At 37.3% G+C, this 27,907-nt stretch overlaps 1 protein-coding gene across 2 annotated transcripts in view; it reads left to right on the top strand.

Moving 5' to 3' along the window:
- Positions 1 to 24,213, top strand: part of cpne5a (copine Va) — a 63,569-nt gene extending 39,356 nt beyond the window's left edge. For both annotated transcript variants that reach the window (XM_068331177.1, XM_068331185.1), the window contains 9 exons: positions 848 to 901; positions 1,423 to 1,484; positions 14,209 to 14,255; positions 16,073 to 16,254; positions 17,255 to 17,382; positions 18,738 to 18,840; positions 22,530 to 22,587; positions 22,750 to 22,823; positions 23,749 to 24,213. In XM_068331177.1, coding sequence (XP_068187278.1) covers positions 848 to 901; positions 1,423 to 1,484; positions 14,209 to 14,255; positions 16,073 to 16,254; positions 17,255 to 17,382; positions 18,738 to 18,840; positions 22,530 to 22,587; positions 22,750 to 22,823; positions 23,749 to 23,937 — 897 coding nt within the window. In that variant the 3' untranslated portion in view covers positions 23,938 to 24,213. The remainder of the gene's footprint in view (positions 1 to 847; positions 902 to 1,422; positions 1,485 to 14,208; positions 14,256 to 16,072; positions 16,255 to 17,254; positions 17,383 to 18,737; positions 18,841 to 22,529; positions 22,588 to 22,749; positions 22,824 to 23,748) is intronic.
- The last annotated feature ends 3,694 nt before the right edge of the window (positions 24,214 to 27,907 follow it).

The raw sequence follows: 27,907 nt of genomic DNA, 5'->3' as shown, positions 1-27,907 counted from the left end.
AGATATTAATTTAATAGGTTCAATAAATCTTTTCAGGTTGCTGTGCATGTCTTGAACAGGGCCTCCATTTGCTCTGTGAGTTGGGAAGACAGCAGGCGAATGCTACAGTAGATTGGTGTAATTGAGGGTGATGGACTGTGTGACATAATGTGGACCTGACAGTTGTGATGGTTGCACTGCTATAAGGCATCATCTGTGTTAGAGAAATTTGAGAAGAAGTTCCAGAAAGCACAGAGGCAGAAAGGAGAAATGATGTCTGCAAAGAGGAGGAGAAAGGAGGAGAGTGTGTCATCGTTGACTTTATTATACAGTGTATTTTCCTCCAGGCTTCTGCTTTATGTTTGTCTGCAGTTCCATAACATAAGCGGTGGATATATTTGGCCTCATGATTCATACATCTTTATGCATGTTTTTTCGCTGAGAGATTTAAATGTAACGCTGATTAAAAACAGAGAACTGTGTGATCACTCACCAGCCATATACTTTTAATTATATTGTTTAATTTCACAACATTAAATGTCATGCTTCACCGAATATGTAGTCACATGATGTATTAGTAATAGCTACGACTGAAATGTGTGTTAGGGTTACCATTCAACCATCCCCACATATGTGGACGTAAAATACGAAGCACAGCGTAGGTGTTTATACAGATTCCCATAATAATCAGTATGTACCTGCAAACCATGATCAATACTCCCCCATCTAACCTAGTGCAGTTATTGGATTTTGTCCCTACGCTTCATTATCCCTACAGACACAAAGCACGAACATTTTTATCATTTTCACAAGGTCAGAAAACAATAATGATAATTTTCCTGTCTTTATTCTTCTTCCTTCCCAACAGGTGGTGAATGCCAAGAAGAAAATAAAGAAAAAGAGATATATTAACTCTGGGACGGTGCGTTTTAGCTCGGAGATAAGAGTAATACAGTACTCTTGATGCATTTATACCACTTCTCCCTTTTGTTTTGCATTTGTCAGGAAATGTCCTCAAAGCTGATTGCATGAAAGAGTTCAGCTGAAGTAAATGTTTTTGTCGCTGACGGACTCAGAATTTATGAATCAGACTGCAAATTTAAATAGACATGAAAATATTTGTCTGACCTCAGAATGAATAACTATGTCCATGTGAATGCCTGAAGGGACTGTTCTTTGTCTTATTAGTGAGTAAAAATGTTGAATGCCAAGAGTACCACATTATTTACTGGCCTAAAACTTTGGCTACTCTTATTTTTGCTTAACTATGTGAAGAAATTTTGAGGTTAGTAATCAATCACAGTGATCACGCATTAGTGAAGCCGCACTGACCTTCACTCAGTAATTACGAATAATCTTACTGGAGTGTTTGCTTAGAGGTCAGAGTTAATGTGTAAGTTGGTGGATTTTGCTATGTTATCTCATGGAAGCTTTTATTCTTAGGTGTCCTTGCTTTCTTTCAACGTGGAGTCAGAGCACACCTTCCTGGATTACATAAAAGCTGGGTGAGTTCAGTCTTTGTTCAACAGTTATGTTGTTGTGTATAACCTCTGAGGCAGTGCAATAACACAGACACTTCGACAACGTATAATTTAAGTCTCCTCAAGACTGTGTTTGTTACGACACTTTGAGCTTCACCGTGCAGAATGATGGCCTTGAAAGTTGTTTCCAAATTCACCTCTGAAAGTGTAAAGTTTCATTGTGCTCATGGTAATTCACTGGGCACATTTGGTCGGTTTTGCTGAGAAGTATTGTGTTCTTTAGTAAGTACTGTATTTGGAATGAACAATATTTGCATTTCCAATAAATTTCAAGAATTGGACAGGATAGAGTAAATGTTATTTTTCAAATTTTTAAATGCATCTGAAAAATGCTCCATCATACATATAAGTATTCCTAGAACAGAAAACACATCTGGAGGTCATCCCTCATCACATTTTTCTTCACACATCAACAATAGACTGTTCCAGTGTGATTGAGCACACTTTTCATCTCACTGCTTGCATAAACTTCATGCAGCAAATCCTGCTGAAAGCTGTTTGTTGTAACCTGGTGTGACAGCAAAAAAACTCACGTAGGTGGATTATCTGTTGTCTAACAGCAAAAACTGTCTAGAATTGCTATACTCTCTGTAACAACAACAGCAAAAATAATGTCTTATGTTATTGTTCTTTCAAACCTTTATTTTTATTGGAATGTATCTTTGCCTCGTGGAAATGCTCTTAAATCCGGGTTTGAATTTAATTCAAAATCTTCATTCGAACTGTGAAACACTTAATATGCTTAGCATACATTAACAAGGTGTAACTTATTTTCAGACATCAGAACAGAATTAAACCATTTCAGTGTAAAACCAATGAAAAGGCAAATAATGGTTTTTTTTTTTAGTTAATAGCATTAACCCCTTTTATTTCACAAGCAAAATGTATTGTTTTCTCTCACAGAGATCTGAATTTAGTCTTAGCAATAGCACAAAAGTAAGTAAATTCTGTATTTTACAGAAATCGCTTAAACATCTCTAAGAAATAATTGACTCAGAATGTGTTCTTCAAATAAAAAGATAATTATTTCTATGAAACCTACATTGTGAGCATCAAATGTTTCTGTGAAGGCTCTTGATTTTCACAACCACAAAATGAAAGCAGCTTCCTTACAGAAGGAGGGTGAAAGGCTCTAATCATGATGAAGTCGGCTTAATTCGAAGGATTTCTCAAAAACTTATTCCTGCAGATCTTTACAGGGACTATTAGAGGCGGAACATGACAGCTCAACAGAAAACTTGCAGAAACTTTCAAATTTAAAGCGTGAATTTTTGCATCACAAAAATAATATGAAGATGAAATCTATATTGATCTTTTATGTATGATATTTTTATGCAGAGCTACAACTGCAAAAAGGATAAATAAATTCAAGAACAAAGATAAAAAAAATTATAATTCAATAAGTATTCTGGTATTTTGGTATATTTTAAGAAGCAGAATTTCCTCCAGCTGCTTCTGTGAAATAGTACAGGGAAGCAACTGCACACCTGGAAGCACTGATATCAATAGTTTAGCTTCACCTTACATAGACACAATATTAGAATATCAATCAATGGATGTTCACTCACTCGTGGGCATCCACATACTCTTCAGTGTTATTAATTACTGACTGGCCTGGAATTTCCATATATGAGTAAAGTGTGGCCCCGAAGGGGTCCGTAACGCGCACGTCCACAATTACAGTGAATGAATATGAATGACACAGATAAACTGGAACCGAGGCAGTCAGAGACTGCAACATCCCGCGACACCCCTGAATTCCAAATTTTTACCCTGACCTACTTTCATAGATCAAAACACTAGCTTTGATCTCTGGTCTTACTCACACTGGCCTTCTCCCTCGTCTTTCTATCTTATCCAGTTCCTCAGTGTACAAAAGTTGAAATTTGACCTTGACCTAGTTTTCACAAGGTCAAGGTCATCGTCTCATTTTGAGTAATGTGCTTTTAGTTTCATCTTTCTATCTGCAACGGTTGGGAAGATATTTGTTGGACTAACAGACAAAGGGACGAACTGACGAACACTGACAATTAAATTACGCCACTGATTTGAAGCGGGATGTAAATATGGATAGGATCTGAGATTTAATTAACGCCAGGCAGCCCTTCACGTATGGAAATGTTCCTCAGTGGATCAGTGACTGCCCTGGTTTGGGTTTTCGCTGCTTTGCTACTGATATCTGAGTGTCCCAGATCTGTCTCGTTGGTCTTTCTGCAGACACACAAATGGACATACACACTGTGCTCATGCTGTCACACACACAAATGATTTTTTTACCTGTTTTTTTAGAGACACTGAAAAAATACAGTGTAAAATAATCCCAAGGCACCCTTTGATACTTTTTTTTGCCTTTGTTGGGTTTAGGCTTTTTTTATTTTTCTGTTTTCTTTACGTTGAAGTTAGGTAAAGGTAGAGGCAGTGAACTTAAAGACAGAAGTTAGAAATAGACAGAGTATCATCCATGGATGAGGGACGCAACACAGCTAGAAATTAAATAGTTACAACACAATGTACTGGTAAATGCCATTGGGCTGTGTCGGGAGATGATGGTTGCAAGGAGTGTCCTGAGAGAAACGAGGAGGATAAGGTAAGGTCAGAAGAAGAGGAGGCTCTACCAAAGGTCAAACAAGATATAACATTGTCAGAGAATAAGAATAAAAGAGAAGAAAATGATGATAATTAGTAGTAAATCATCTTCCTACAACAGTATAACAGCACAAAGCAGAGAGACACAGCTGTACCAGAAGGTCATATAATTGTAAGGGACACACCAGTCAGCAGACTCAACAGCAGACCACAAATAAAGCAAAACTCAGAAGGATGTGTGAAACCAACACCAGAGGGTGAACCTTTACTAGTCAACAGAGCAATCAGTCTAGAGTCTAAGACCAGGCAAACCAGGCTCGACTATGAAAACACAAACTAGTATGTGACAAGACATGAAACCTGTTCACAGAGGACTTATTCCAAAGTTCCTGAGTGATATAAAGACTCTACAAGCATCATTGAGCGAAGGGTGAAGATTAGCATGTGTCAGATTCACCATCCAGGATGAATGAAGCAGTATCTATGGATACATCAGGAAGACGGTCCTGTGGGAGAAACTGCTGAGAGAGTGGCTCAGGTAATACTAGATAGAGGGTGATGAAAATGTATTGCAGGACACCTTGTGAACTTCATCACAACTTAATAGGAGGAGCTTTACAGTCTTCTGTTTTCTCCAGCACCAGTCATAAGAATTATGAGAATATCTAGCAGTCTCTGTCTCTCTCTCTGTCTCTGTCTCTGTCTCTCTCTCCCTATATATACAGTGTGTGTATATATATATATATATATATATATATATATATATATATATATATGTGTGTGTGTGTGTGTGTGTGTATATATATATATATATATATATACACACACACACACACACATATACACACACACACACATATATATACATATATATATATATATACCGTATATATACTGTGTATATATATAGGTACGCTCGGCTTCTTTCGGTTTGGTCGAGAGCTGAATTTTGGTCGAGCTCAGAGACGTAAAATTCTCGGATTTTCTGGTCGAAAACCGATTTGGTCGAGAACAGAAGTGTTCGAAAACCAAGGTTTTTGAAGCAAGGTATATATGCAGTATATATACTGTGTATATATACTGTATATATACCTAGAACAGGAAGGGCATCCATCATAAAAAACTTATTTACCGTATATAAAATAGAAAGAGGACGACACAAGTTTTAGAATTGTAATGAACATTGCTAATCAGATCAACTTCAAAAAGACAAAAATCCAACCAAAGAATGGTGTTAAAAGACTTTTTTTTAATATTAAAACTATACTATGAAGACACAGAGAGAAAACCCCCCACTACCAAGCTGCTGATAAATCCTGTGCAAATCTGTGACAGATGAGTTTACAGAGATTACATAGTCTTAACTGTAATATGTACAATAAACTAAGTCCAGGCTCAACATGAGCAAGCGTCTCATGAAGAATGACCTGATCGAAGTGTTTCTGCTGAAGTGAAGGGTGAAACAATCCACTACTGCTGGATTGTTAAATGGTGGGTTAGCTTTGATTTGTAAAGGAGGAACTTTATCCAAGTGGGTGAAAAAAGTTTTGGTCATTCTCAGAATAATGTGCATCATGTGTTGAAGGCTGATGATGTGCTGCTTTCACCTAAACCCAGTTTATTGAAACCATATTTTAAATAATACCAGGTGTACAAAACTGATGAGACCAGCGAAGGTGTACAAAACTGTGGTGAGACAAGCAATGTTGTTTGGTCTAGAGACAGTGTCACTGAGGAAAAGACAGGAGACAGAGCTGGAGGTAGCAGAGATGAAGATGCTGAGGTTCTCTCTGGGAGTGACCAGGAAGGATAGGATCAGGAATGAGTACATCAGAGGGACAGCACATGTTAGAGGTTTTGGAGATAAAGTCAGAGAGGCCAGACTGAGATGGTTTGGACATGTCCAGAGGAGAGATAGTGAATATATTGGTAGTAGGATGCTGAGTTTTGAACTGCCAGGCAGGAGGCCTAGAGGAAGACCAAAGGGAGGTTTATGGATGTAGTGAAAGAGGACATGAAGGTAGTTGGTGTGAGAGAAGAGGATCCAAAGGACAGGGTTAGATGGAGGCAACTGATTTGCTGTGGCGACTCCAGATTTTAAGTAATATCAGTATTTTACATTCAGGAAAAACTTTATACAGCTGTAGATTGGAAGCTGGAATCACTATTTATGTGTAGTGTTCAGTGATACATGTCAATCTTCTTATGAAACAGGTTCAGACAAATAAATGAGGAAGGTCGCCCCATTAACTGGGTGTGGAGCACTTCTTAGACTGCTACTTAGGGATGTTGAAGCTCATCTACTCTTTTGCATGGTTCCACTATTTTACTTGATAGAGATGCTGATGGAAAACATGCCTGATAGCGGGAGCCATGGCTAATATGGAATTCCCGAAATAAAGCATCTGTTTTTTGATTACTTTCTCTTGAGTTCTTTAAATCATCATGGCAGACTTGCTGCAGCATCTTTGCCATCTGTTTTCATTGTCCCCATTATGTTTTTGTTTAAGAAATTCTCTCAGCAGTAGAAAACCTTGTGCATTGTAATTCTCATAAAGAGATCAGAACTGTCTCAAAGATGTCATAAATATGAGGAATGGGGAATCCAGATCTGAACAAAACTACTTATCACCAAGTCTTTATCTACTTTAAGCCTATTTCTCCTTCTCCACCTTTGTGTTATCTTTGATTGAGGCTCCCCTGGATTTCCATTTGTTCTCACTTTTAGCATAAAAAACATAACCCATTTTGTATATACCTATTTGGACCATTACACCATTTAAATACGTATAGGTGATTTTAAGCAACATTAACACTCAGACCGCAAGGAATATACTTGATTAACGGCAATGAATGGAAACTTTGTTAATATTTCAGAAGTCAAATATATGTTTAGCAGCAGTAAACTAGCTGAAAATATCAAGACATTCTTGCCTCTTTGCTTTAATTGTTTTATGCCAGTCAGATTTATTCTCCGTTGTCAGTTTATGAGGTGCATCTTGGTGAAACTAATACAGTCTAATTCAGCCATGAAACAAACTGGAAGTTATGTTGAGGCTTTGTTTGGCTTTTCAGGGACATAAAACATTATAACCTTCATTAAGGTGTTTGTTTTTTTCCAGGATTGTTGTATTTGTTGTATTTAAGTGCATGAGCTGTACAAATGCCTTAAGTGTACTTCATAAACAGCCACCTGTGGGAATGGTATTTTGATTCACTCATGTATTATGAAATAGTAATATGTGGTACTCACATAAACGCAACATAGAAATCTACTTTGAAAATCCACTGAAAAAAATAGTTCGTAAAATAGTATTGCTTGTACAACAAACAAGTTACACATGTTAATTTATCGTGTTTTTTTCAGATATAATATGTTTGTTAGCCCCGATCTTTCATGTTGATTACTTTTTGAACACTGATTATGTGTACTAAAATCTGTATGTCAATTTTCTTTTGGATATTTTGGATCAGTTATATCATTAAAAATCCAAACATTGAATTGTATTCATGAATGCGGGGCTTTTGACTCCTTTTGTGTGGCATATTCCTTTTTAATGTGCTATTTATGCATTGCTGATATCTAGTGGAGCTCCATGATCAAGCTGATTTGAGTTGCATCATTTTAAATAGGAAATTTTAGAATCCAAATATGTAATTTCACTTTATCAAATCAGTACAGAAATAACCTGACCTGTTAAATAAGAAAATGTAAAAAAATACGTATTGCGTCTAACTATGACCAGAGCAGACTGCATGACAGACTGAAGAAGAAAATTAACAAGATTACTTGTGCTGGCAGCAGAGGAATGAAATAATGAGCATGCTGCTTATCCATGATGAGTAAGATTAACTCTAGCCATGGAAAATGAAACACCAGACTTACAGTGTCACACCAAAGAGAGTTCTAGAAGAGAATCTGCTGTTGTGGTCAATTAAACAGGAAAACCTTTAGGCATCTTTGAAGTGTATTCTCCACTGAACATTCATCAAGTTAGGTCCCTTAATGACTTTTATTGTCTCAAAGGTCTACCAACATCCGTGTTACAAAAATAGACCACACCTTCACAACCTTAAACCCTCAAATCCGAATGAGAAAAACATACAGTTCCTCATTAAAGCAAAAGCACCTCTCCCACTGGGACAGTGAAACATTCAGTAGGTGCTGAGAATGGGTCAATGAAGATTAAATGTTTGTCTGATTATGTGTTCTAATTGGAGAGAAAAAATTCAGTGAAACAAACAGATTGAATTGTCAAACATTCAACATTCTTCAAATCATTTTTTATATTTAACCATGAAATAATTGACCAAATGAAATGCCTTTTTTAATGAATCTTTGTTCACATCTTGCAATGGAAGTTGAAATTGATGTGAAGCAGCAATGCCTGAAGACATTCATAAAAATCTATGGTCAAGTACATTCTACAAACTATTTTTAGTCAGATTCAAATTTAATTTAAGTTGCAAATTAATTCTGATCTGGAAGGACACTTGTTTATCCATCGGATTATTTACATATAAATGATGATTTTGCACCAGACTTTAACAACTCTGTAAAAAGACTCATATAAGCTGAATCAGAAAGCTTTCTAGCTTTGTCACTCAGAGAGATGATGAAAAAAATGAGCAGAATCCTGTATCAGGCTGATATGTTAGGTTTCTGCTATTGATTCTTCTAATATGCATTTGCTTTACCGCTCCCATTGTTACAGATAGTATGATGCATGTAGATGGTTTTTGAAATGTGGTAAGATAAAAGCAATTCCTTCTCCAGACACGCCATTACAACCTCACTGGTTTCACAGTTTCATAGGGGTTTTCATAAATTTCCATTAACTTTCAATCGGAATAAAGATATACTCAAATAGAGGTAATTAAAGTCCAAGCGCCACACAGTCTACTGATACTGAGAAGCTAATGAAAGATTTATCTCCCTTTGCTCACATGTTGAAGTGTTTCTTTTGTGAATTAAATCTGCAGTGAGACCAGTCGTGTAATGGCTTATGTGGAGATCCCACTGTGTGGGGATCTCATTATGGTTTAATAGTTTCATCCCAAAATATCCCGTTGTCCTGAAATTAGGAGGAAAAAAAATTATAATAATTATTAGTACAGTATATTATATAATAATGATGATACTTTTTAAATATTGCTTTAGTATTTTACTGTACACTGTGCTTTTGTCAGGTTGTATTTTACTGCATTCATAATTTGTTTAAAAAAAAAATCTATTTACCTTGCAAACATGTCAGAAAATGATAGTGTTGATAAACTGAACTGGTTCGCGAGGATTTATGTAGCTTATATCATTCCGACATTGACCACCGCTGGCCGTGTTCTTGAAGCTAAACTCTTCATTTTGAATTTATGTATGAGACAATTTTGTTCATTTTGGTCTGTGGAACTGCTGCAGCTGGAAGCTGATATGACAGTTTGCTTTACACTGTTTATGTCAACTATAACGGCCACATACTAAATATTGAAAGTTATTATTTCCACCAGGGATGGACAGAATCTCATTTTACTCTTCAAAATCCAATTTTTTTCTCACACTTCCAGTTTGAGATGGATATTCATAATAAACGTGCTCTTAGCATTGTGCTCTTTCTCACCAATCACCACAGTCAAGATCAGAGAAGATCTGAGGTGCTAGAAAAATGCTGACATTAGTCTGAGTAGCCTTTGAGGTTTACCCTGCAGGGGTTTGTAGCAAAAGTTAATCAACCATGAGCAGCTGCTGACAGTCTCCTTGTCTGTCCAGCAAGTACAGATTCTGCAGGATTGTTGACAGTCAAAAGCAAATTTACTGCCCTTTTTAAAGATTTCTGTCTGGTACCCGTGTAGGCTGAGCACCTTACAGGCTGTGCCCCAGATTGTCAACACATAAAGTAGTCGTACCCCTGCTCTTTATAAAGGGATTGTCATCAGGAATGCTGTGAGATCCTGCTTCTTGGAATTCGAATTACAAGTCCATAGAATAATGGGGAATTGAAAATGCTAAGCAGAGTTAGCAAAAATAGCATAATCTCCTGTGGGTGGTGAGTTTCAGTCAGCATATACTTGAAAATAAGCATTTTCACAGACTCCCACTCAAAGACGGAGCCTGGGGGACGTGGGTTAGCAAACCTCTTATTGGAAGATGTGAACATTATTCTTTGCACAAATTTCATGAAGCAGACAGAAGTTTCATTGGCTGATCAGAGAGAAGTTCCATTGGCTGATCACAATGGACTTGGAGTTTGATTGTCAAACCCTCCTGTCAGCCATTCATCACATTAATTTCTTGGATAATATTTGTTTTGGGCTGTTGAATGAGAGTTCAGCTCCACTTTTCACATGTAATCAGTTTGTCTGTTTAAATACGCATCTCTTGGTACCTTTAAACCAGGAAAATACAACAGGAGAATCAGCCTTATTTCACTAATTCACTACAAACCCACCCCTGACAATCTCAGGAGAAAAATGATGTTCAGTCCAGATAATCACCTCCTGAGCTACTCATGGATTCTTTGGGACTGCCCTGATCATTTTCAAACATATGACTATTAAAATATCTCTTCCAGTTCTCGGTGAGAGATCAACGGTCCGTCAGGAATTTTGTTTACTTCTGCTTCTTGAAAGTTCAGAAGGAAATGTATTAGTCGCCTCCTCTGGTGCGAGAACCCTGCTGTGTGTAATGTGTGTGTTTTGAGTCATCAGCCGCCACCACCATGTGTCTAGACTCCGTACAGGAATTTATTTTTATGCCGCTCGGGGCAGATACTTTTCAATTATAAAGCTCTCCCTGAAGAGCCTATGCTCTCAAAGACTAATTATCATATTGACTGTTGTAAGACATAGATCCATTTTCTTGACTGACTTGTCTCTCTTGAATGAACTTCATGTATTTGTAAAATACAACTATTCCTGGTACCTTTTCATCAACAAAATGTTTTTATCTTGTAATTATTGACAAAGTAATGTCAATATCAATACCAGCTGTGTTGTGTTTTATCACACATAGTGTTTAAATGTGCAATACATCTCATATGCCTGAAGAGATGCTAGACTTGAAAATCAGTTAAAGATGAACGAAAGCAGGATGCTGTCTGGTTAAAAGTAATGACAGAAAGTATCAGGTCTGAAATTATTTTAAAGGTTCAGGATTCAGTGGCATCTAGCGTGTAATGAGGTTACAGATTATAACCAACAAAACACCTCATCCTCCCATTCCATTTCTACTTTTATAGTCCTCTAAATCCTAAATACTTCAAGTTAGGAGTGTATGTGTTGTCAGTAGTGCATTTTAGTGCTTCAGAAATCACAATTTCAGCTTTTTGTACATCTGCCTGCATTTCATCAAACAATAAATGCACTATGCCAGTCATTAATGTAGTCTGGGTTGGCTGATCTCCAGTGCATACTGATGCCACTGCAGGTGTGCTGCATACATTGCTTTATGTTATATACAATCTCCCCTGACAGCACAGACTGCCAGGACTGCAGGCACTTCACATCACAAAGTCTTCTGCCATATGGTGTTTGTCTAACCAAAGGATGAAAGTCAATACGATGATATGTTTGTACCTATTTTAAACTATTGCAGTAATTCAAGGTCATGCTGAGTGGTTAGGGAGCGGTCATTTTAGCTGAGAACAAATCTGGGAGAAGAGGAACTGGTGAGCTATGGTTTGTGGCTTTAATGATGATATGAAAAGACAGAGTGAAGCCCACTATTGGATTGCCTGTACTGAAAGATGTGTAGTGAGTCAGATCTGAAGAGGCCATTTAGAGAATGTTGTCAGAATTATGAACTCCTGAAATAGTGATAGCACATTAATTTGAACACAGAGCAATACATCACTCAATGAAGAGCCTTAAAAAAAGAAAGAAATATAACCTGCCATCCAGGACTATAGATGTGACGATTGCAGAGATGAAAACAAGTCCGGAGGAACCCCAAGCCACCGGTTCTGTCCAACATGATCTGCAAAACACAACACTGCAGCATTAGTCAACGTCAATCTTAATTGATTTTTCTCTCAAAATAATTTGTGAGCTCAGCTCTTACACAAATCCCCGCTGTGCATCAGCTGTCTAACGGAAAAACATGTACTGTTAGCCAGTCAACCATATGCAAACATACATCTGACAGGAGATGTAATGCTTCTTGCAGACAAACAGCATGAAATACTGATCCCCAGAGTGCAATGTACTGTATATTCATGATCTGCAGCTCCATTTGTTTCACAATGCTTTTCTGTAATGCGCTTCTGAATCCGTTCATCAAATGAATCCTAATGTAAAATACTGTGCTGCAGGAATAGTAGGGGGGACAGATGCTTGTAACTATAACCACAGTCCTAGACCTTATCAAAAGTGTACAAAACAAGGATTTTTTAATTTCCATACCAGAAGGCACTGATTATTTTAAGATAAACAAAAATGATGAATAATGATGTTAGTCAAGCATACTAATTTTAACTTCTATGACACTGAAAATTCCTCATCAGTGAGAAAGACTACATTCTGACAACCACCTCTCACTCTTCACTTTCATTACTTCACTTCTCTTTAATGTTGCCTTAGGATTTTTTGGTTAAAGTCAATAAAAGGAACTGATAGGTTCACAGTTGAGAGCATCTGACCCCTATGGAATAAACAGATCTACCAAATCAGCATCCTACGGTTCATAGATATTTGTAAAATTAATAATTCAGACTAAAATATGAGGAAAGAGTGATAAATCCCCTTCATGATTTCACCCCGTCTGAGTAAACAATCAAGTTGTTCTTGTTTTACCAGGTGTCCAAAACAACAAATATAATCAATTTACATGTTAAAAACAGAGAAAAGCTTCTAAACTCATAATTGAGAAGCTTGAACCCACTTGATATTTTATTGAATATCATTTGTTGTTATTTTTTGATTATTTGTTGTTAATTGTTGTAGTGTATATTTGTGTAAATTAAAGCAGAATGTTTCTGATACATGAATGTTTGCAGTTAAGCTTCCAGGAAATACTCTGATGATCTGTTGGCATTTTGACTGACACTTCTTGTATGACCATCTGTACTTTCTAGCTCCCTGCCTTGACTCTGACTCACTGCCTCACTTTTCCAACCAAAAACTCTCATCTAAACACAAAAATCAGCGGAGACTTTGAACCTGATGCCACATGCCTTTGCAACAATTCACCTTTTCCAATTCAATACTGATTAATGAGATGGGGTCAGACTCTCCCATGAGGAGGCCACCATTATCTCCAATAGTTTCCTGGAGGGAATTTCTGAATAGAGGTAAATCAGATACTTTGATCTTAGCTCCCCTTCCCTTCTTGCTTGATTTGTCTCTCTGAAGAATTGCACAAGCCTAGTGGAAAGTAGTTATGCTATGTTTGCCTTTTTCAAGGTTTTGCCCATCATTATGAGCTCATGAATAAAGAAATATGTAGTTGTTTTCTGACACTTCGTGGAGCTCCGTCGCAAGACTGATGCAGTGAAAGATTTCTATTGATCATACAATAGCAGCTAAATGAAGCAAAGATAATAGTGGTAATTATAACAATGATAAAGACTATGATGGGGATTAAGACGGATGATTAGGAAAGGAAATGTCATACATCTTGAAAAAACTGTAAATTGTCACAGCAGCTCATGTGAAATTGGGATATTCTCTTCCCTTTTTTTTTTTTTTTTGGTTTTATTTTTTACAGCTCTTGTGTTTCTCATGCCCTTATCACACTTCTCCCCAATGTGATGTTCAGTGAAATCATTTGCCAGCTGCAGCATCTCATTATGTGTTGCAGAAACCCTTCAGAGATTTTCTAGTTTTATGTAGCATGTGTTTGCAATTTTCAATTTGCTTCATACATTTACTTGGTGCTTTGGATGCTGTTTGACCAGAATAAAATATGTGCTTTCCCTTTTTCCTAAAATTGAATGGTTAAAATATGATTAGATCCCATTTTGCAAAGGCAGGTTTGGGTTTTGTCACATCTCCTTTCAGATGAGAGGTAGAGCAGACACGGCGATGCCTGGGACAGCCTCATTAAAGTGCAGCGCTGAGTTTTGCTGCCTTTCTTTTGTTAACAGAATCCTTTCCCATTTATCTGTTTCAGGACTCAGATTCACTTCACAGTGGCCATTGATTTCACTGCATCAAATGGTGAGTGTTTTGACCACTGTCCTCCTGTATGGCTTCCATTTTAATCCCCTGATGTTTAACTGTGGCATTTTCCATTAATCAAAGAATGACCTGGGATTTTCTACTTTCTTGTTACATCTTTCTTTTGTTAAACTAATTTTTATTAGTGATCAAATTGTAAACTCTGCCGACTGCATGGGGTTATTATTTCAGCCAACAGAGAGGGGGAAACTACTATTTTAACCTGTACTGATAAATGGAAAATAAAAGTCTGTATTAAACACTAAACACTCGTACACAGATATCAAATATATTTCTTATAAATTGTGAAGAGTCACTGTCACTTTTCCACACATGCGTGTTGTTGCAGTTTTCTATTGTAACGTGCACATACTATTCATTTTTAGATTTTCCTTTTCTCCAACTAAACACAAGATACAACCCTAAAGCAGACAGAAATAATTCATTTGGCAATCAGACATCAATACTACAGCAAGTAAAATCATATTCAATAAAAGCAGCGTGAGATAAGACTTGGATAAATAGCTACAAATAAAACTAAATTGGACACAAATGGAAGTTCAAAAGTAAAAAATAATATACAAGTGTTACATTGGGTTCATTCAGAGGATGAAATAATCACATTGAGGTGTTTGAAACACAAATGGCAGCTGGGAGATGTTAAGCCTGCTACTACTGCTGCTGTGTAAGTCAGATGGAGATGACCAGATCCTCAGCAAAACCCTGACCTTGTTCATGTCACCAACGTACTGCAAGGCTGCCTGTTCTCATTTTCTCATTTAAAAAATGTTTATGTACACACACACACACACACACACACACACACACACACACACACACACACACACACACACACACACACACACACACACATACTTTTTTTTTTTCTAAATAATCATAAGAAATGCTTCAGCTCAAACTGAACAGCCCTGGTGAATTGGGGTTGAACCAAAAGCTCAGACATCATTAAACCCTTAATGATTTGCAAAATGCTTCATAAGACTGCCTTCTAAAATTTGGCGCAAATCAGAGCATTTTGTTCTGACCAAAAAGCAGCTACTTTGTGGAGTGACATTATTAACAGAACAAGTCAAAAATTGATAGATTGGTGGATGGATGGATGGATGGATGGGTAGTTTATAGAATCCAATATTAGAAATATTACACTCATATAATGTATCCTTATATTGTGAGTTTTGAATGCAGTGCTTTAAATATTGGTACTATAGGTGATAGTCTTGCTTTTTTACGTATAAAAACATCCATTTCTTTTTATTTATGTATACATACTGTATATTTGTGTATATACTGTATAAATATGTATATATATATGTGTGTGTGTGTGTGTATATATGTATATACATATACACATATATATATATATATATATATACACACACACACACACACACACATATATATACACACACACACACACACATGCATGCATACGCACATGCATACACACACACGTACACACACACACACACACACACACACACACACACACACACACACACACACACACACACACACACACACACACACACACACACACACACACACACACACACAGTGCTTCCACTGAACTGTATGCGGTACTTTTGCTGTTACTGAAGCATATCTCCAGAAATATAAACAGGGTAATACAAGCACTGAATATGAGCATTGCTAATAACCTGTGTACTCACATCGAGCTACACCTGTGATTCAGAGCATCCAATTTATTCTCACACATATTTCTGGGGTTGCAGCTGTCAGCTCAGTCTCGACCTCTTGGTTTGCATCACTGACTCTTACTTCTCTTGTCTTGGAAGGGAATCCATCTCAGTCCACTTCACTGCACTACATGAACCCATACCAGATGAATGCCTATGCCATGGCCCTGAAGGCTGTGGGAGAGATCATCCAGGACTATGACAGTGATAAGATGTTCCCTGCCCTGGGATTCGGCGCAAAGCTACCCCCTGATGGAAGAGTGTCCCATGAGTTCCCTTTGGTGAGTACAGTACAGGTTTCAGGCATTCAGGTTAGTTGGAATGCATTTAAAAATTATTTTTGTCTTCCCAATGGATCTTATCTTTAAGTTTGAACACTTGTTTGTGTTTTTATGCACTCGTACTTCCATGTATAGATAAGCAGGTTTTAATGTGCAATACGGATGTGTTCATTTGAGATGAATGCAGCTATACCTCTGACATGCATAATTCAGCGTGAATTTAATTTACTTTTATAGTGCAAATTAGGTTCTGTAAGGCTCAAAGATTCTTAAATCAGTTTGACTTCCCTCAGCCAGATAATGTGCTTCGGCTGCTCCATAGTACACCCTAATGAGGAGTCTGTCTACTGCGTCTCTCCAAGTTTCCATTAAAATTTGCAAATTAAGATTCATCTCACCATATAATTGAAAGCTCATTCATTCACGCTTGCGTCTAGTGGGTGGTTGTCAAAGTGAAGTCATAGTTAGGGTTGAGACAGATGCTATACGTTTACTTAGCAATGTGCCTTATAGTAAAGGAAGGTAGAAAGTGACAAGCACGCTTGCCAATTTTTTCTAAATGTCACCCGGCCAGTCCTGAGTCACCCCAAGCTCACGCACTCAACTTGAATGGCTTACAAGATGAAGGTCTGGTGAACCTGCACCCCATCTGAACTGAGAAAGAGCATGTAGTCATGATGGATACCTTTTGATCCTTGATCATCCAGAACTACCTTCACTTGAAAGCAGGAAGTTTCAACAAACTACATTTTAACATTTTTCATATTTATTATTTACTCTATTATCACGCATTTACATCCTGAACACTTTAAAAGACTTTTCAGCTTATTATAAAGCCATTCTTTTCTTTTCTTTTCTTTCCTTGAAGACACTATGCTATTTCTGATGACACTAATGATTGTTTCCATTGTTTCATTACTCTGTTTAGTTCTATTGTATTTTAGTATTAGAACCCGATTTATATTGTGACTTCTGATCTGTTTTGCTTTGTTTTTCTCAGAACGGCAATATTGAGAACCCGTATTGTAACGGCATGGAGGGGATTCTCGAAGCTTATCATCAAAGCCTTAAGACAGTTCAGCTGTATGGACCCACCAATTTCTCTCCTGTTGTTAATCATGTGGCAAGGTACAAGCGCAGACGCATTTCCCAGCCAACATCACAGGGAATGTTGTCGTCCTTTCTGTGAAAGTCGATCCGTAAATAATCTTGGTCGAGGAGACACACAGTGAGCTGTTGAGACAGAGACTGATGATTTCTCTTCCAATTGAGCAGAACTAATGAAAGAGAATAAACAATCTGCTGCCACGCTGAGATGATGAAATGGTAATCAGGCAGACGCAGTGCAGGTGCACGTTAATGTCATTTTAAGCAGATTCAAATACATTCCATACATGTGACAATTCTAACTTCTCAAAAGAATTTGGAAAACCCCCTGATTTCAATGAATAAAAAACAAACAAACAACTGCATAAATATATTTTGTCTCTAATGGTAAAGAAGCCACATTGTTACTTTGAGTGTATGGCTGAAAACAATTAGAACAGTGTATATGCTTCAGAAAAATTTAAATATGTAAAATCAGTCACAACGAGGTTGTAAGCCTTTATAACGCCTCAAGAAAAACTGAAATGAGATTGTGCAGCAAAGCCATGATTAAAGCTTTAAAATGAATCTTCGCATGATCAGAAACAGATTTATGGTCTAGTTCTAAACTCCTATCTATGGAGGAAGCTATTAATATATGTAGTTGATTCGATCCACAGTTCCACAGTTACACCACTCACATCACCGGTGAGTGTTGGTCAAATTGTTGTAGAGGAAGACAAAATGCTTCTCTAATCTGTTCTATTGTAACCTGCCCTATTGCGCTTGATTCTGTCACAAACAGGCCTTGATTAAAATGTGGGCACCTAGAGGTCCTGTTTAGAAATCTAAGAACAGGAGAAACCCGCTGACCTCTGATCTGTTCTTGACTCTCTCTGTGATCCCTCAGAGTTTTTGTCTTGTTGCTCATCATGTGTGGTCAGTTTAACACTTTGCAATCAATAATGTTCTGAAAGAAACAGACTGCACCACTTGTATAAACAGTTTAATAAATTATTCATAGCCAGCAGCCAGCAATGGGCTATCAAAAGTAGGCCACACTCGTTGCTGTGTCTCTGACGGCTTTCGTAACAGTATCCGGATACCTCAGAGACCTCAAGAACTATTCAACATATTTTACTTCTTTACATGTCTATATTAAGCTTTTGTGTCACTCGCTGAGTGGAGGAGGAGTTTGTCTCTGAAGTTCATGTTTTTTAATGTCTTTTTTTAATCTGGTACTCAGTAGTTGTTTCTCCGCCACTCTTAGATGTTCTCGAAAGTTGAATTTTCTGTGGATTCATGAATGTGAGTTTGTATTTGTTTTCAGTTTTGCTTCTTTTTGATGTAGTCTGTGTGTCTTCACCCTCATTGACCTGGTGATTTTTGTGTTTCAGGTATGCAGCAGCAGTGCAGGATGGATCTCAGTACTTTGTCCTGCTCATCATCACTGATGGTGTCATATCAGACATGGCTCAGACCAAGGAGGCCATAGTGAATGTAAGTGTTCCTCTAACCCTGTGTAGAAGATGTTCAAGTCTTTTTTTCCCTGCTTTTCCTTCATTGCCCTGCAGGGCACCAACATTGTAGGCACTTTTAGCTTACTGTGCCACTTATAAAAAGGCTTTCTCTTTCTTTGAGGGGTTGATAAGCCAGTGGCACTACATTTGAGGATTTGCTGAATGCTTTCTGCTCCACTTGTCTCACCCCTTCTGCAAGGGCACTTTGTTTGTCAAATATTTTCCGTCTACATTGAGACCCTGGGGATGCTGAGGGGCTCAGCTGAGATCACTCTCAGGTCAACAGGTTCACTTTATTAGAGGGAAAGGCTTTATCCAGCGCTCCATCAGAGGCATCTCTTATGTCAGATTTCATCATTGTGTTTCTCTGATGCATGCAGCATATTTTCTGTGTCTTCAAAACAATGGAGCTTATTTTAGAATTAGACTACAATCTCTCAATGAATCATCATCACCTCAGGTTGACCCTCGCAACGACACGGTGCTCAGACCCCCAGCAGACTGGGTTTAAAGGGAATTTGCGACTGTTAATCAAACCATTCGAACAGCCACACCTTCCTTTTAAGATCTTGTCTGCTGCTCTGCACTGCTGAACCTGCCGTGTGCCGCCGCCATCTGTCGCCTCAGCCTGGACCCGACTTCTCTGACAGGCCACAAAGGGCTGAATGACGTGCTTTAGTGAGCTTTTAGCATTAGTCCTGGGATAAACCATGATGAAAGAGTTAGGTCTGTTGCTTACATCTCCACCTCTGGATATGTACTGTAATTGTGGTCTTTGATGTTGTGAAGAATCTTGTGCGGATGTTTCAAAATATGCAGACGGTAGATATCTTCTGATAATGTAACTAATACTTCTTCACTTCTTCTAACCACACTTTTTCCATAATTATGGCAATGCAACGATTACATCAAAAAGAAAAAACAGGACATTTTTAATGTATTGCACATTATCAGATGTTTATAAAACTACAGTCGATAAATAGAGCTCATAATAAGAAGCCTAATTGGTTTCATTTTCTTAACAAGTTAATAAGTCATAACAAGTGTTATGACCTCCCAATAAATAGAGAGGAAGAACAAGCACAACATGCTGTTATGTTCTTGATATTAAACTGTCACACCCGGATGGTGCTAGTCTGAATAGAAAGCCACAGATGCTGTCGATGGAGGGGAACCTTTTACAGATTCAGACAAAGACAATTCCATTTCAAACAAATGTTTTGCAAGTGTTCAGTGAGAAGGGAAACACTTTAATTAGAATTACAGTGCATTAAATAATAAATATTATGCTTCTCTAACCCCCAGGTGTGCATAATGAATCAGTTATGAACTATTTACAACGCAAATATGTTACTGTTTTAGCCCTATGAAGCAGGTGATTGCTTGTCATTGGTATGTTTTGTTTTAAAGGAGAAAAGATATACTTGTGCTATTCCAGCAGAGCTGAACCACCTGTGACTAATATGTTCACACATTTACAGGATGGCCTTTAGGGCCATCTTTCCTTTGATGTTTTTCTTTTCTTCTAAAATTTGATTTCTGGGATTATAAAAATAAAATAGGGCCTCTCTCTGGCCTGGTAGTCCAAAAAATAAATTGATTTGTGCCAAAGTATTAGATTATGTCTCCGGCTGCCAGTTTGTTGTCTTGACTAGAGGTCAGCTCCACCAGCAACTTCATGTAAAGGCGATGAGTATTTTAAGATTTATTGAGACTTAAAAAATGCATTTTCCCATTCATCTGTCCATTCTGAATCAGCGAAGCAGGGCCTTCCCCTGTCCGTCCAATGGCAAAACACAAATTGACTATAACATAGCCTGTGGACTGAAGGAGATCCTGGAACTTTACTAATTCATTCATCTTCTAGAGGAAAATACATTTCCTAATTGTTTTATCTTCAGTCACTATTTCAGACATCTGAAATACAGGTCATGGGTTTAATTTCAGCTGACCGTGGGTGAAAGATGGGGCACACTCTGAACAAGTCACCGGCATATGGCAGGGAGACACATAGACAAACACCCACTCAGACACTCAATCACACCAACACTAAATTTAGTGGCTATTTCACCTGAGCTGCATATTTTTGGAGGTGGGAGGAAGCTGGAGAACCCATGCAGACATGGGGTCACGGCAGGTGGAATCAAACCAGGGATCTTCTGTGAGGCAACAGAGCACCCACTACCCACCATGATACCCTGTAACTTTATTTTCACATTTTTTGTTATTTCTGGTAAAGTTTGGATCAGTTAATTATAGATGTACTCTTTTCCAAAATGTTTTTCTTGATCGAATCACTTATCTGTTTATTCTAATAGTCATTAAAAATTGTTGGTTGACAGCCACAGTTTGTCTGAACAGAGTTTATAAAGACATAAGATACTCTATGTCAGGCTTAATTTGGGGCATGAGCTGCAGTTTATTAATTTAAAGCTCTCTCACTGAGTCTGTTTCACTTAGAGAAATGTTGCAACATTGTAGAGTCAACAAAATAGCATTTTGCATTGACTTTGAAAAGAATACAAGAAGTAAAATCACATTTTCAAATGCTGACAACCTTGCAACCAACCGTGCGTATGTGTTAACATTTGTACTGTAAATGTCTGCTATATCTAGTCTAGCCACACTGTGAAGATTTATCCGCTGCCAGTGTCTGTTTTATTGTGGTTCTTTGTCATGAGAGGTATTAGATTGTGAGTTCAGGGAGACTGATAGAATCAGCTCTCCTGAGCCACTTCATAGTTAAGACAAAGTAATAAATGGAGTAGACTGAATAATTCAGCTCTGGATAGAGTGTGATCTGCCCCACATAGGCATGTGCTTGTGAAGGTCTTAGGTTGCTGGAAAGAGGCATACACAATCTGTGTGTTTGATGTGAGAGCAAGAGGTCATCACGAGACATGAGTCTAGTGGAGGCAAGGTAAAATGAGAGAAGAGATGGAGAATAATGATGGAGAACACGGAGAGAATAGTCGTCTTGAGTTTATTACTCATATCTGTGACAGGCTTCTCCCTTCGGGAGGTTTTTCCAGGAAAGCTGACCTACTTTTATCCGTGCAAATGCACTTCTACCACAAGCATATATCATTCATTCACACTGGAGCGTCCACACTGTCCACGCCAGGACTGAGGATTGAAGCAGACATCATGAAGAAAAATGAGTTCTTCCCGAGTTCAGAGCGTTTTGAACTGTTGGATATTCTGTGATGGTGTGAGCAGTTTACACATGAAAAATCATATAGAATGAATAAAAAAGTGGGTGATGTAAGTTTAGAATGAAATAAGCATGTTTTGGGTATAATTCATTCAACCATGCTCGTGCTCATGCTCTTCCTGTTCTTCTTATAAATGGAACTTTTTTGCAGCGTTATATACTTTAAGTCTCTTGAAAATATAACTTGTACTGTAAATCCTTGGACAACCAGAAGTGTGCCTTGTAAAAAAGATGTGAAACAAAATCAAGAGACTGTTAGGATGCTATGAAGCATTTATGCTGGTTTTATTTTATTTGGTCCATTGTTGTGTCTGCCACTGGTGCCTCTGGAGATCAGTGTTTGCAGAGTGATGCTGGTTTTGCAGAGTGCCATGTGTAAATAACTGGAGATGTTACCCCGCCGTGCTCTTCCAGGTGTCTCAGTGAAAACTGTTTGTTGTTCTTGTTTGTGACAGGCAGCTAAACTCCCCATGTCTATCATCATTGTTGGAGTTGGCCAAGCAGAATTTGATGGTAAGAACAGCAACAAGTTCTTCAAACATGGAAATATTTTGGCAGGAATTACTTGCTTAATTCAAACATACTATGGGATGAACCATGATGAAAGGGTTAACACGTATCACGCAGAATGAAAATATTTCAATCTGAGATTATTCCATTGCGTTTTCTCCACAGCCATGGTCGAGCTGGATGGTGATGATATCAGGATTTCCTCACGGGGAAAGCTTGCAGAAAGAGACATCGTACAGGTGAGACGTTTGAATCTGTTTTAGCTCAGGGGTGACCATACTTATAGCTAGAAATGTTGGTTTTTATAAGACAACATATATGAATAACCACAGGTGAGATTGTTCAGAAATAGATGAAGATGTCCTGAGAAAATCATATTTATTATTAACCTTTGTGCTTTTGTTGGTATCAAAATAGTTACTCTACTCCCTGACGCTTTTTGAATATAGATCCCTCGGTGGATTTCCAACCCACAACATCTATTTTGGGATGAAGTATTGATAACTTCAGTGGATTTTTGTTACAATTATTGTGTGTTCTTCACAATAAGAGGAGGACCCCAGATTTTTGGTCATTACATAAATTTTCCTAATATATTTATACTACTATCACAATCTAAAAAAACGATGAGAAACTTTCACAAGCCTTGGGGATATTTTAACACTTTACATTCTGTCCTTTCAACATATAACATTTAAATTTCCCAGTTGGGCATAAATAAAGCATGTCTATCTATCTGTCTGTCAGTCAGTCATGACGCAGGAATATATTGATCATCCATGCTGTATCCATCCATAATCGTTTCTTGTCTGGAACATATCACACAAACTTTACATTCTAGCCTCACCACACTTTACACGTATGGTGTCCTTAATGGTTGCAGTGCCTTTTGGTATTAGGAATTTTCTACAATCATATTTAAGTGTGCTCTTATTGTTCTGACTATGGACTGTCCACGAACGTCCCCAAGTCATTTAGTTGAGCACTTAAAAACACATACAATGACTTGTTGCTATTAATTAACTGATCTATGGATTTAAACCCCTATGTTAAGTATAAATAGCTGAGTCCCTTGTTTAGCCCAATGTTGTCATATTAATATATTTGGGTCACTTAGTGCCTACAGGATGTGAAGTCATACATTTATTTCCTCTGTTACTACAGTTTGTCCCGTTCAGAGACTACATGGACCGCACAGGAAACCATGTGCTCAGTATGGCGCGGCTGGCCAAAGACGTTTTGGCCGAGATTCCCGACCAACTGATCTCCTACATGAAGAGCAGAGGCATTAAACCTAACCCCATCCCACCAGCTTATTCGACTGGTGACCACCTCCAGACCAACCCAGTCTGAGCTCCACACACAGCTCAACGTGGGGGTTGGTCAGGATTGATGGAAACGCTTCAGAGGCCCTTTTGTAATAATAGTCCAGCTGAATGAAAAGATAATGAGACTCCATTTTGTTTTGGAGCAATAAGACTGCTTTGGGAGAGCCGGCGGATGATCAAGGAGTTTCATTCTCTTGTGTTTGAGGATGGGAGCGCTGGTACGGGTCCTGTGTTATAGGGAGGCTTTAGATGTTTACTGTCAAACCTGTCAAAGTGGTGATGTAACGGATAGCAAGTAAACCCGTAGAGAAAGCCTGTTTGAAGGCATAAATATATTAGAATGTGCAAGTGTGTATCATGTTTGTGATACCTTTTGGAATCGATGTGTGTTAAACTAGGAAATAGTGTGCATACTAATTTATTTATTTATTGATTGAAGAAATTATTTATTCCTTTGAAGGGGTCTTTAAAGGTGGGAATTGAAGTCATATTTCCCCTGTAGTTTTCCATCTTATATTTTGTGAACAGTGTAATAAGAAATCCCCATTTCTACTTTGATAAGGACTGTAATATAAAAGCATGTGATTAAACTACTAAGATGTTTATGAATCAGATCATTTCTGATTGCAAGCTGTTATATAGATGACCTGCTGTGAGCTGTGGCCATACTGATTATCCAGCACAATGTCTTGTATGTATTTCTTATATTTATATTTACAGAATGCACTAATTGCTGTCCAAATAAAAAGCACAAAGGTTAAAATGTTAATAAGCTGACAACTTTTATTTTGAAAGAATCAACAACTGTCACAATGAAAATGATGGAAAGGGCCCCACATTTTGATTTTAGCACGCCGTTAAACATTGTCTTCCACCATTATTTTAAACACAACGACAACTGGGAGAATGTTTTAAAGAAAACCATGCTATATATTATTATTGTTTATCATAAAACCAAGATGTTTACAGAAAAGTAGATGAATTATTCATAACATATGCTTGCTTTCCCTGTTAATATACAGGTAAATTCTACTGCTCCAGTCATGCTGCCATGTCTCATTTGTCATTCTGCTGTTTGTGTTTCTCTCCATTATATTAGTTGTGATTACAGTTTATTGTCCGGGACTTGCTCAATACTCTTTAAGGACCCTACAAATAAAACCTTTGAAAGACTGATGTCAAATAACTCCCATTTTACTTCCTCCCTTTTAAATTGATTAATTTTTTTCCCAGAGTGGAAACACAATGATCACTAATCATCAAAGACAAAATGAGATATTTGGGTGGTGAATGTTTTTAAAGATGTAAAAGAAACAACAACTGATTGTAAAAAAAAAAACAAGTCTCAGTTAGCATTTGAGTTTTTTTCATTCATTTTTTTTGTATTCTGTTTACTCCCTGTATTTTTTTTCCTCTGGAAACATTGTTCTACACTATCACAAGCCTCACAAACTAACTACACATATTTTAAAAGAAAACATTTGGATAGCATGCTTATCTTGAATTTAGTTTTATGATCTACTCTGAGCCAGTCATCCATACTTTCACATGTGTTTATGGCATTTGTTTAATGACTGTGCACAAAGTTTTGTAAATGCAGCCATTGAGACCCGCTGTGTATCTTTTTATGATGGGAATCATCTTCATTAGTATCTCATTCAGTAAATATCTCGATCCAAATGTGCCTATTATATGGAAACATATCCAAATTTACTTACCCAGGTGTTATTCTGCCAGAAGCAGGTATTTTGTTTAGATGTACAAACAGCAAATGATAACAACAACTAAACTGTTGCAAGATTAGGAGTTTTCCTGCGGAGGCTGATGCACACTGTGTCAACCAGTGCTCTGTACTTTTTATACCTGCAGCTCTTCTCTAATTATCTTTAATGTCGCTGAGCCTTGTTGTACGATATTCAAAGTCAAGACTTGTTTACAATTCAGCTGTGGCTACTTACATTGCCTCTAGTCAAAAGTTAACATTCGTGGGTTTCATTCAGATGTGAGCTTATCTTTGATATGTTGTGTTGCTGCATTATTCGATCTTATTTTGAACTTCACAGAAAGGCACCGGAGAACTGAAGTATACAAAGATTTGTCATAAAGATCTCAAAGAATGTGAAACTTTAACTTCTCACTATTCGGTTTCGTTTCAGAGCAAATGTGTTGATGTGATTCATGTTCCTTTGTGGTCTTAGTTAGGCGTTCAATCTTCTTTCTTTGCTTTGGTGGCCTCAGACAGAACACAGAGTCTGGTGATTAGACATAAAATAAATCCTGAGGCAGTGGATTCCTTCTGACACAGGCCCAGATCCACATTTGACTTGAAAATTTTTCCAAATTTTTCATTAGTGACAACATTTATCCCACACAAGGCAAAGCAGCATTTAATCTGCTGTCAAATTTGAAAGTTTGTTGGAAATTAGATGAATTAATTTAATTTAGTTACATAACACACATAAATACCAAAATACCTCTTCAGAAAGCCAAAAGGAAATAATTTATAACTGACACTGAATATGAAATATGTTTAAATGAGTAACATTAATGAATAACTTAAATATTGTATATGTTTATGGGTTTTTTTAGCTTCTTAAAATTCCCTTTTTCAAAGTGACTTGGTATACTATCACTCCCCCCAAAAAACATCAGTTGCATAATTATTTAGATAAAGTATGTAATTTGGAAGACATGTTAAAAGAGCATCAGCATGTAGCTCCTGCTGTAATCGTGACTACAGATATTTGTGAGAATGCTGACATTTTTTAAAAAAATGTGGAGTTGGGGCCAAATATTGTGTGCATTTTTATGTATCTAATTAATATTCAGAATAGTTTCAAGTACTAGTATTGGCTGTTCTATTATAACTAGCCTAACACTTTTCTCCTGAGGTCTGTCCACAGGAAAACAAAAAATTACTACCTTGATATTAAAAAGTAATCAATAAGTATGTAATGAGACCAGGAATGACACTTATGCAACTAATTCAACTGATTATAATGAAGTACATTTTGCTTTCCTTCCAAAAGATACTTTGTTCTCTAGGTGGAAATGGCTTTGGTTAACCCTTTATTTTGCTTTTCTATCAGGCTGAAGTAATTATGTATATAAGCCCAGCATAAAGAAATGTAGTGCCAGGATATGTTCAGTTGTTGAACTTGGTCTCCTTAGACAAAGTGCATGTTTGTGCCAAAATGGCAGGATGTCTTCATTTCATGTTAATAGCACAACTGCCAAGTGCGTCATTGTTAATGCATAAGTTATGTAGAGATAACAGCCACCTTTTAGCATGTTGCATCTCTGGTTTTTCCCCATTCTGTTCCTATGAGACACATACTGTATGGGTTCTTCTTACCACTGATTCTGTTTTATCCCAGGTTGTTTACATACCTCTCTTGGTCTCTGACTTGCATGCTGAAAAATTTCCAAACCAGATGTTGGACATGATATTGTCGTCATACTGTGGTTTGTGAAATGCTTTGTAATGGATTGCCTTAAACTTAAAATTAATAAAATATTGAGAACTTTGGCAGAATATGAGATGAGCTGTGTTGTCACTGTGACATTGATGTGATATTTCAACTTCACATGATTGACAGTTTGAAAGATATTAAAATCACTAGAGTGGTTGGTGATCTCTTAAAATTTTAAATCTTTTAAGACTGCATTACCCACAAAGCAACTGCAATCACAATATAGGAATTTTTCATCACTGAAAAACTTTAAGGAAAAACTTCAGATTACCTTGAATTTGTAGTTTCTTTAGTTTGAATCACATATCAGTAACAACTGTGTTCAATTCCATTAAGTTTGTGCAGTCTAATGGATTATTTTTAGTCAACACAGACAACAGAACGTATAATCATAATTGAGATATAATACATAAATAGTAAAAGGCTTCTTAAAATCAGTTAAGGACTCCGCTATGACATCAAGGTAACTTCCTGCACTGAATACCTGCATGAGCTTTGATGCAAAACGTTATTCCATTTCAT

The sequence above is a fragment of the Antennarius striatus genome, chromosome 2, assembly GCF_040054535.1.
Source record: "Antennarius striatus isolate MH-2024 chromosome 2, ASM4005453v1, whole genome shotgun sequence".
In the NCBI taxonomy this organism is placed as follows: Eukaryota; Metazoa; Chordata; class Actinopteri; order Lophiiformes; family Antennariidae; genus Antennarius; species Antennarius striatus.
The sequence above is the reverse complement of the archived record's forward strand: the minus strand, read 5'-3'. Positions and strand labels throughout refer to the sequence as shown.